This window comes from Chenopodium album, chromosome 8 (assembly GCF_948465745.1).
Source record: "Chenopodium album chromosome 8, dcCheAlbu1.1, whole genome shotgun sequence".
Classification (NCBI taxonomy): Eukaryota; Viridiplantae; Streptophyta; class Magnoliopsida; order Caryophyllales; family Amaranthaceae; genus Chenopodium; species Chenopodium album.
Genome location: NC_137841.1, coordinates 1,682,217 through 1,694,015, shown reverse-complemented (window position 1 = coordinate 1,694,015; position 11,799 = coordinate 1,682,217). Strand labels below are relative to the sequence as shown.

The window sequence follows — 11,799 nt, the reverse complement described above, 5'->3', positions numbered from 1 at the left end:
AGACCTAAAATATATTTAATGTTTCTGTAGTTGGATAATTTGTAAGTTGTAAATACCATTATACTTTCAAATTTTTTTAACTTACTGAACTTTCTAAATCACCCTTGAATTTTCCATTTATCTTGTACCCTTTTCCATGGTCTCTTTTTAACTTTTGTTTATTATTGTACTTTTTACTTTTTTTTTTTTAATTTACTTCGTCCATTTTTTTTTTCAATTAATTAAATATCACGAAAAAACACAAATAGAAAATACGGAGTATAAATTAGGACGGTGGAAGTATTTGCTCACCTTTTTGACCCAATTAATCATTCAATAAAGTTTATACTCGTAATACATTAGTACCTTCTTTAAAGTTATGAAGATATAAGTATATCTGGAATATTCTTACAACAAAGTCAGGATGGCCGAGTGGTCTAAGGCGCCAGACTCAAGTTCTGGTCTTCGAAAGAGGGCGTGGGTTCAAATCCCACTTCTGACATTTTGTGTATTTTTCTGTCCTTCCTTCATTTTTTAGGGAATCTAAACAACAGCAAATTATTTATTTTCTTGCTTCATTTTTTTGGGGAGTTAATGTGCTTGTGCACAACAACTTCTATTTATTTACTCCGCATTATGCAATTACAGTATTTTCAAAGCTTACAAATTACACAATTATTCAATTACTATACAAATTAGTTTTCACTTCGTATGATACTTGTATTACAGATTACTTGATATTAGGGGTGTTCGCGGTGCGGTTTGGATCATAAACCGCACCAAACCGCACTTTTAAAAAACCGCACCAAACCGAACTGCAAGATGCAGTTTGGTGCGGTGCGGTTTAACCGAATTTTATTAAAATTTCAATTATTCTTTTTAAAACAAAACTTTTATTTTATATTATAATTATTAGTTGATAATTTAAATATTAAACTCTTTTTATTAACCTTTAATTAACTAATAGTAAAAAAATTAGCTCATATATTTTAGTTCTTTAATATCATTTTAATGAAAATATAGTATAAAAATTGCAAACCGCATTAAAGTGCGGTTTGGTCTCAATTATTTTGGAAACCAAACCAAACCGCAAACCGCGGTTGATCATTTTAAAAAATCGCACCGCAATTTTCAAACCGCAAACCGCAAAATTGCGGTTTGGTGCGGTCTAAACCGCACTCTGTACAACCCTACTTGATATCCTGTAACTGATCAAATCTTTACAATAGAACATACTCCGTAGTAAACAAAAGTGTATAACTTCTTAACCCAATCCAAATAATAGCTTTTAGGTCTATCTCTTGTTTAGTTGTCTCTCAACCATTACTATGAAGGCATAAAGCGCATAAGGGTAAATTAAAAGCGTGACTAATTAATGTTATATAGAGTCTTCAATTTGTGAGTTTTAGAGTGGAAATATTCTCCCACATGGAAAGATTATGATTTGTTGGATGTCTTTATTAACTTGAGTGTGCTATGTATAATTGATTAGGGCCTATTTGTTTGGGCTTTGGTTATGGCTTTATAAGTTGATGATTAGTAGTGTTTTTATCAAAATATTATATTAATCATAGACTAGCACTTAGGCGCCTTCTGAATTAAGCATTGACAATGCTATTATTTTATTATTATTATTTTTTTTAAGATTTCTTTTTACAAAATTTTCGTATTTTTATTAACAATTAGGGCATAATCTTGAGTAGTATCTAACTCAATTCAAATGATAACTATTGGGTCTACCTTTTGGTTATTCGTCTTCCTACCACCACTATATTCATAAAAGCGCATTAGAGAGAAATAAAGTGGGTGTGAGATTGTGAGACAAGCCAAAACTTTGAGTTTTCCTCATCTTCACACCTCAATCTATCTCTAGTCTAGATCGTGTTGTATTATTATAACCTCCAAACAAGTCAAATTATTTCTTCTTCTTTGTTTCATCCAATGCATAGTCCACGTTTTGTTGCAACTATAGGAGGAGTAATCTTCTCAAGAGCCATGCCGTGGTGTCTAAATGGACATTGCATTGAAATAAAAAAAAATTTATATCGGGCCTAATTTTGTATGTACAATCTTGTTTCTAGAAGTGGTACTCACTAGTACATTGTGATGCATTATTTTATTTGATCTTGTTATTTTTTTCTTGTAAAAGTTTTGTGTAGAACGGACTCACGTGAGTCCGGTCATACAAACAAGAAAAAAAAAAATTGAAGAATAAAAATCTTAATGCTCAGAAATTAGATAATAATAGTCAGATAATTAATTATAATGGTCAGAAATTATATTGTAATGGTCATAAATTAGATAATAATGGTTAGATATTAAATATAGGTTGTCAAAAAAAAAAAATAATGAAAATTATAATGGTCAGAAATTAGATAATAATAGTCCGACATTACATTACAATGGTCAGAAATTAGATTATAATGGTCAGAAATTAGATTATAAAAATCAGATTTTAGATAATATTGATAGGTATTAGATAATATTGGTCAAGTATTAAATTATATTGGTCAGGTAAAAAAAAAAAACCAAACACCCATCCTATCAACTCCTCCCATGTAGTACCGTCCACCACTCACTGAAGAAATCAAAGAAGAAGGAACTGGCACTGTTAGATTAGGTACTGAAATTGCTTGGAGTAAGATAAAAGTATTACCAGGAAAAGAAGAGTCTTGGAAAATCTTGAGGAATTATGTGTAGAAGCTAGACTATTGAAGTCGTTAGACCATGAAAACATTACGAAGGCTTCCATTATTGGATTGACGATGACCAGAAAGTCGTCAACATGATTATTGAGTATTGTTCTTCCGTAAATCTGACAGACTACAGCAGAAATAATCTTGTAAGAAATACAACGATCAAAAATTGGTGTAGACAGATTTTAAGCGCGTTACATTATTTTCATAGTCATAAACCAGACTCACGTGAGTCCGTTCTACACAAAACCTTCTATTTTTTCTTCGTTGTATCATCCAACATGTATTCAAAGTCATGTAGCTATTATGGGTGGAGCGATATCCTCATGAGTCATGGCTTAATGACAGCAATAGCATAAAAAGCGGTCTCTTTGATTATTTTTTTTAAAAAAAACTTTTTTTTTTGCTGGTGAGTCACGTGACTCACCATGCACATGAATAGATCCGCCCCTGTGTTTAAGTGGACATTGCCAGATCAATATACGTTAGATATATGAATATATCGAGTCTAAGTGTATGTATAATCATGCTTTATGAAAGTGGTACTCATGAACTCACGAGTCATAAGCTAGTGTTTTATGAACTATTGTTTTCGTAATCGTACCTTGAGATTAAATCCCTACTACACGCTGTGTAAAATGTGAAATACCTTTGCCCGTCCTATTGAATTTACAAGGGGCAAATTAGGAACGAAAAAAAAAAAACAAAAAAGGAAAAAACAAAAGGAAATTCATTTCGCAACTATTTTCGAAGCTACGAAAATCAACTCGAAAGTGAGAAACATTCACCATCATCTTCTTCTTCAAGTGAAATCCCAGAAATCTTCTGCAACAATCAATTTCATCCGCCATTGAAGAGAGAGAAACAAAGCTCTAAGCTAAGAGAGAAAGTGTGATGGCAAGTACTGGAAGAGAAGCAAGACGACGTCGTATTTTACAAGGAGGACAAGATCGTCTAGCTCTTATCACAGGTCGTAAACCTAGTCTTTCATCTGATGCCAACGATTCCGATTCATCCCAACTGTATGTTCCTCAACAACAGTATCATCAAGATCTCAAATCAGTTCTTCCTTCTGATCAACCTTCAGGTAGTTTCGTCTTAATTTACTGAGATTTTTTTATTCGTCTTATATTCGATTATTGTCGGAAATCCAATTGATTATGTTATCCAATTTTGATTTGCTAAGATGATTTAGGGTTTTGAATATTGTATTTATTTGCAATTGAAATGTAGCATTGATGAACTTGTTGGATATTTTACGCGTGAATGAGAAATTGAACTAGACTTGGAATTTTTCTAGTTGTTTTTAGGGTTTCGAAGTTTTAATTTTTAAATTGACGGTCGGATTTGCATGATGGGGAATAAATAGGGAGTTTTTATTGGGATTTTATTAGATTATTAGAATTTTTACAGTTCAAATTTGAGCTAGTAGGGAAATGTTCATAAAGAATTGGTCTAATTATGGATTTTGAAGCAAGGAGAAACAGAAGAAAAAGTCGTAAAAAGTCAATTAAAGATGAGAGTTTTGTGGATTGTGATTTTAAGCTAGTGGGCACTGGGCACCTTTAGAAGAAGAATAGGGATAGTGGTTTGGGAACTGTTGTACGGCTTTGGAGAATAAAAAGATGAAGACATGGATCTTTTATTGGTATTGTCTCTTGAACATCATTGGACGAAGGGTAATCTATTTGGATTGGATGAAAGATGATTTCTTCCATTTCTGTTATTTTGTGGACCAAAAAATATAGAGGGTATTCATAGTATTTTCTAGCAAATGGTAAGGTTTTGGAAAGGGTGATAGATTTACATGAGACTATGAGAGTATGTGTTTCAGGGTTTATGACATTAGTCCAAGGTGGGGACTGGGGACGTAAGGATGAAATCGTTATTTTTTTTAAAGATTGTTACCAGATCATTGAGTGCACATAAGAGGCCAGTGGCTAAAAAATGTAATGTGGTGTTGAAGTGTTGCTAATGTATTGTTTGAGTTCATTTAGGTGGCTCTTTTGTTGTGATTAGTCTTCATAAGAGGCAGGAAAAATAATACTGCATATAGTTTTGTTAGTGGATGAGATTTGTGGATTTGGGGAACTATATGTTTTAATCTCAAATGCTTGAATTTAGATGTAATTTGAATGATTGTATGATTTTGAAATGCAAAAGTTGAGCTCATTTACTAGGAATTCAGATCCTATTTGGCAATTTGTGGGTAGTGGCTAGCTGGTAGTTCATTCCATTAGCTGTTAGTTGATGGATTGAGATGTACTCTGAATGGATGTATGGGTTTGAAATGCAAAAATTGAGCTCAAATTAGTTGGCCCTATTTACTTTGGGAATTTGGATCCTCTTTGGCAATTTGTAGGTAGTGGCTAGCTGATAGTTCATTTCATTAGCTTTCAGTTAATTCCTTTAGCCAATTTGATGAGCTGATTTGTTTGTATAAAGATGTTTGGTGAATGTGAATTGATAGCATATATTATGTAGCTGTTATAGCTGCTTGAGTGTATAATCTGAGATGTAAAAACATTGACATGATTTATTGTTCATTGTTCTTCAGTCAATAAGTTTTGACAAAGTTAGCTGTACTTTTGATTTTAATAATTTACAGCCCCCTTAATATAATCTTCTTGTGTTAAAAAAGAAAAGAAGGATGTCCTGCAATTAGCTAAACTACCAAATGATAGTATTAGTGGACTGACATTTTACCGCAATCCTGAAAACTTTGGCTGACCCGTCTTTATCAAAATAGGGCCTATATATTTCAGATCTTAAGGGTTCTTTTTCTTTGTTGTTTTTGCACATGTAATTGGATTATGCCGACATCTTCATTAGCATGTTGTTGATGCACACAGCTGCATGGATCAGTACCATGATTGCAGAGTTTATTGGCTGTTCTCCCTTTACACATGTGTTATTACTTCACTAGTTCATCACTCAGGCACTCACCGACTTTTCTTGATTAGATTTAGTTCGGGGGTATGTGTGTAGCCTCCTCTTATAAGGCTAAGTTCTTTATGTATCATGTGTGATAACTTCTCACTACTCAGGCACTCACTGACTTTTGCCTGTCTGTATCAACAATGCAAAGAACCATTACTAAGTATGAAGCAGGAGGCATTTTTGATGTGGTAAACCGAGACAGATGAGAAAGCTGTACATAGATGCTTATTGTATTTTCAGGCTTGATGTTTGAACTAACACTAGTAATAGAATCTATTAAGCAAATCTTTTAGTTTTAGCAAAAAATTTGATAATGCATTATATGGCGAGCAATGATTGAAAAAATGAAATTGGTAAGAAATCCGGGTCCGTAGAGTCGAAGGGTTGTATGCTCTTGAGTTTTATGCTTGCATTTGCACCCTACTTGACTCATGGACTGCTAAATGGAGATCGCTTGTGTCAAACCAATAAATCCTAATCAACTCAAATCGGAATATTTTGAAATGTTAAGAAGAAATCTTTTTTGTTTTTTTTTTTTAAAAAAAAAAATGTTTTATCATTCACGAAGATATAAAAAATAAGAATCTCTTTTGTAATTCCTCCATACCCTATTACAATAGGAAACCAACCTAGAGTCAGTTACATGATTGTCACCCAAAAGTTCTTTCAATTATTAATGATTATTATTATTATTAAAAATTTGTGTTACCAAAACATGTTTTGAGTATAGTATTAGTGATGTATTTTAGAAGTGTTAATATCTCAAACTTGTTATATACTTATAAAGAATTAAAGATATACTACCTCCGTTTCTTTTTAGTAGACACATATTCTTTTTTAGGAAGTTTTTTTTAGTTGACAGGTTTCCTTTTGGGGTAAACTTTTACCTTGCATTTACAAGCTATCCCACTTGCTTTTTCATTCTCTCCCTCTCTCTCCTCTCCTTAATATATGTGCCTAAATCAAACGCGTCAACTAAATAGAAACGGAGGAAGTATACAGTAGTTTTTTGATAGTTTGACCTGGAAAGTCAGATTAAAAATCAGATTGGACTGTTATTGTATAATGGATGGACTAATTGGTAAGATTGGTGAGTGGATGACAGGCTTGCAGATGGGTGGGGACAGAACAGGCTAAAAACAACACTCTTTAGGGTTAATCTTAGTCGGTATTTGTTCAGGATAGTGGTTGCAAAGTTGGCTGCCAAGTAACCAGGTCATTTTGATGCTGATATTTGTCAAGAAAACAGCAGCATTTGTGGTTGTTGCTGAATGTTACTAAAGTGGTATGAAATGGTTAGCTACTTGCTGTCACTGTGGTGTGGGCCATTGGGATATGGTAATTCTCTCTCTTTCTGGGTGTGATGGGGTGTGTGGACTTTTATAGTTTCATTTGAAAATGAATCCCTAGCCAATGACAAGCTTATCTTTAATGATCCTTTGGGGTTCAATTTCTTTGGAATGCAGCACACTTTTTTGTTGTCTCTAATTATTGATTTGAGTGGAATGACTATTGAGCTCTGAAAGGAACCTACCTTTAGATTGATGCTTTTCTGGAAAAGGAAAAATACTTCTCCAATAATTTCTCTGACCTCTCTCGAATATGGGATCAAAGGGTGTAAGTGCGTGGTTGAATGTTTGCAAAAAGAAGTGGACCTTATATTTGCAATGATGTCTATGGGAAAGAAGTTAAGATTATTCTCTTGTGGAGGTCGAATTTGAGCTGATCAACCTTCTTGATTTATTTTAAGCCACCATAAAAGGCAATTGTATGTCTATAAGTTTGCAAGATTCAAGGGGTGTAACGCGTAAGCTGATTGTTTCCGTGTCGCTTATCTTGAATCTTTAACAGTGGTCTGTGTGTGTTTATAGTACCATTGTATTTACAATGGGAGAAGCAAGAGTTCTGTCTCAACCCCACAGCTCCTTATGAGTTATGACAACTGTAGATGTTTGCTGTTTTGATTGTTGTTTGGCCTTTTCAATTTTGTTGTGTTGGTGACCTTTATAGTGTATGTTTGACTTGTTGAAGAAGTAGGATCAGAAGAAGGCCAAATCTAATCATGTTACTGTATCCATTTAGAGCAATATGAAGGCTTGTGAAAACATTAGTGCACAGCTGCACATATTATTCATTTAATATTCTGGTTTAGGTTGAATATAGTGTGATACTGTGACATATATTTAAAATGGAACTGAGAAAGCATAATGATGTCTGTGGCGTGTGGTGCCTAGTAACTTTCAAAGTCCTTGTGTTGCCAATATTAGTATCAAGTAGTCCTATGACTAGCATTGCTTGATAAGTAAAAACTAATTGACTTTGTGGTTACTGTTTTTGGTGCTCCTTCTATTCACTGAAGCTTCTATGATGTTGAATGTTCCAAGGTTCTCTTAATGTTAGATAATTTGTCTGCTTTGAGCATTTGGTTATTATGTTGTTCTTTATGGATTAAAGTTCTCATTAACGGGTTGCTCATTGATTGGTTTTGCAGTCTCTCGAACTGAGGAAGACAAACCCTCATGCTTTATGCATGATCAATCTTCAAACATCAATCAGGATGATGCATTAGGTGGTCGAAGCAAAGAAGAACCCTTGTTAAGAAAATCTGAGCCAGTAACTGAACCCCTAAGAGCAACCGCATCAGAAGATAGCAGCAAAAGAGAAGCTTCTTCCGGAGTTCAGAAATTTATTGATGCAGCACTAGGGGTCGCCCAACAGATCCCCATTAGTAATGTAACATCACAGCAAGTAAGTGCGGCTGTAGCAGAGACTGAGCATGATAGATTGTTGTGTTCTCTAACAATAGCAATCTTAGTTGTCCTGTCATCCGCTGGATTTCCAATAGTGGGCAGCAAGGTATTTAGGGGTATCTTGTTATTTCGACCACTCTTTCTCGTTTTGATAACCAATATAACACTTATCGTCCGGAGACTACTACCTGATAATCGGAAGAATGTGTTACGAGGTGATAAAGATAGAACATCACTTTTAGGTGATGGGTATGCTTGGGCTGAAGATGCTGGGAGGGCGTTAGAGCTGGGATTGACGCTAAAGAACCTCTCGGGTTCACTATTCATGGATTGCAGTGTATATGCTACGATTGTTGTATTTGGCCTTTCTCTGTTTGGCTGAAAGCCACATCTCTAGTTTTTCTAGGCTAAAAAATTTCTCCAACTGTAACGTACTCAACTTTAGTCATGTTATGCAATTTTCTACTTTAGTAACTTTCGTTGCAAATTTCATGTATGCGCTATAGTTTCTTGCAGCTTTAGATTAAAGTTTTGCAACTGAGAGTTGTACACAGCATCTCATCGGCTGAAAAACCACATCTTTAGGTTTTGTAGGAATTTTTTTAATTTTTTTTTGTCTATTGTAATAATTATTATATCATAATGTTAAATTGTTCCTCATTATCTCAAGAGCCCGGCTAATTGTCTAACAGACTAACAGTAAATGGTTAGGTAACTAACATGGTTGCAGTGTCAATTGCATGTGCCCTTAATCATAGTCCATGTTCTTGTCTCTTTTAGTCACCTTACTAGCAATGATCTTACACAATCGTTACGAGTAGTACCTTGTTTCGGTGTATTTTAAATTTGACAAGAGCTGTGAATTGAATGTGCCTGTGTATTACCTAAGAATCATCAGTCCTTGTGGTACTATATAGTATTTTGATTCATAGTAACTGCATGAAGATCAATTAAAAGATCCCAAAAATCTGAGTCACATGCCCAAATCACTCAACCCTAGCAAGTGGTTACAAATTCTGTTGAGCAAATATTGTAGTGGGGTTTCCATGAATGAATCAGTCAACCCCTTCAGTTACAGGGTTTTTATCCTCTACACACTAATTACTCAACTTACAAACTTGATCAACCACTCGTAACCACACGATCGAGCTCGCTCTCGATCAAACCTCTACAATGTTGACAGGTAATGGACTCTAAAACAGATATGGTATGGATGCAGCACAGCAGAACAGCACCAACTTACCCCAGAAAGAAAATAAAAAAAAAAAAAAAAAATAACTGAATGAACAATTCTGTGGGGCGGCTTTCAATCAAATAGTTAGTAAAGGTACTTGGGATAGTACCCTTTTGAAGAAGTAATAGTATCCACTCCTATTTTGGTAAATTCTTTCAATCTTCCTCTTGTCCTATAAATATAGGGTACCCTCTCTTTCAAGGGCTACGCAATTCCATCTTTCCATCTCTCTTCTCTCACAATTTCACATTTCTTTTTTGAACTTTTTTTTTTTTTTTTTTTTTTTTTTTGACATCCCCCTCTCTAAGTAATTATATAATAAAATAATCGGTTGATAAATAAAAGCACCTTGTAGTGTACAGTCGTAGTCGTACTCGTAAATTAATGGTAATTAATTAAGCACATATATATGATGGATTGTAGGGTAAGAAGGGGGTAAAAGAGTGGGAGCAAATTAAAAAGTGGTGGGGGAAGTTGTTGACAGAAGATAGAGAGCACAGAGGATGAAGTGCATTGGATATTTGGATTTGGGGTACTACTTAAAGCTTAGCTTGCTATCATTATTATTATTACTGCTATTGCACTTCACTTTCCTTCGTGCTCTCTGTGCTTCTGTCATCATCAGTTCCTGCCTCTCTTCTAGCTTTCTCTCTCTTCCCTCTAAATTGCTCTTTGTTTCCTACTATTACTATTAAATTTTATCATTTTTGTTAATGTGATGATGATATTCTTATAGGCTTGTTCGTTATCAATCCTTTCGAGTTATTGATTAGAAACCAGTTATTAATATAGAAACAAGCTAACGATTTTTTGTTGTCGGTTTTCAAAATAAAATACGATTAGTGTTGCATAACTGTTTTACATATGATATGACTATGTATGAGTTTGAATTTACCTCACTTTTATGACCTTAACTAAACGGCTTAATATGCTCTATGTCGTTGCTTCTTTTAACAAGAGTTGTTCAAAATAAGATTGAGCTTTACTCCGTATTATCTCTGCTTCTTACTGACTTACTTGTACACCATCTTTTTAAAGAAAGCTTTAGATTAGCAGCTATAGCGCGTCTAGTTGGAGGTAAGACGACATTTGAAACCTCTATGAACAAAGGTAAGATTCATAGTTCAATTCAACTGGTTTTGTCGTCCTTGATCATTAAATGTTGCAATGCTGCTGCATAATTACATTTTTGTTGCTCATACTAACATGCATATATGATAGGCCATTCGCCATTGTGCTCTCTTTTGTTCTTGCTTATGATACCAAATTTCTCAATCTAATACATTTTGAAATGTATATAGAGTACTACTGCCTACAGTGCCTAAGGCCAAGGTACGTTATCATTGGTTATTAATACTACCTCCGTTAATTTTTAGTTGCAACTTTGGGGGTATTATTTGTGAGATATAAAATATTCCAAAGTTGTAACTAAAGTTAACGGAGGTAGTATATGAAAATGTCCTAGTTTCTTTATTTTTTTCCTGGTATATATGACCTAAATGTCACTACTTGAGCATTTTACTGAATATTTTTTTTATTTTTTCTGTGAGTAGTTCCTTATCAGAAGCAGAAATCTTGTCCCAGCCAGGAGATCATGCTTGTGCACTTGTTAGGGTAGCTACTAGCGAGCAGATGATAGGCGATGGCGCATGGCGGATTACCAAGGCGACAATAGCTGTTTCATAAAGATTACATTATTTACATTCATGTACGCGTTTTGAGCTGAGATTACATTATACCAGCAAGCAAGCTATAATTTCAATGGTGTTTAAATGTTTCTGGGAGTTAAATAAAGATGCTAATAAGCATTTTATTGGTTAATGAAAATGATAATTACATGAGGAGTGTATGAAAAACAAATAATTAAAAAAATAAGAAAAAGTTGTTTATTTATTTACAAAATTGCAATGTAATAAACAATTTTTGTGTATCTCAGAGATTAACTTGTATTTATCCGATTTAATCAAATTATTGTAATAATGAGAACATGCTCCACAATGTCCTTCTCTAATAGTTGCAAATTAAAGCTATGTGGTAGTTGATATAACGTTTAAGATTGAAAAGGAGGAAGAAAAACCAACTTTTTGAGTATTTGGTAATTGATAACTACTGTGCTGTGTGTGTAATGCTATTTTGACAATAACAAAAATAGTTTGCTTTACACTAGAGGAAGTGGTACAAAGTTGTTCTATTTTTGGGT

General features: G+C 34.0%; 1 protein-coding gene and 1 non-coding gene across 2 annotated transcripts; both read left to right on the top strand.

Annotated features, from left to right (window-relative positions):
• The first annotated feature begins 397 nt into the window (after nucleotides 1-397).
• Nucleotides 398-481, top strand: TRNAL-CAA (transfer RNA leucine (anticodon CAA)). Its single transcript has one exon. It is a non-coding gene; the product is annotated as a tRNA-Leu (tRNA).
• Nucleotides 482-3,209: 2,728 nt separating this feature from the next.
• Nucleotides 3,210-8,852, top strand: LOC145555605 (uncharacterized). Its single transcript, XM_081617344.1, has 2 exons — nucleotides 3,210-3,762; nucleotides 8,107-8,852. Exons 1-2 carry the CDS (start codon nucleotides 3,570-3,572, stop codon nucleotides 8,745-8,747), a joined length of 834 nt encoding a protein of 277 aa, XP_081473470.1. The 5' UTR covers nucleotides 3,210-3,569; the 3' UTR covers nucleotides 8,748-8,852.
• Nucleotides 8,853-11,799: the final 2,947 nt, after the last annotated feature.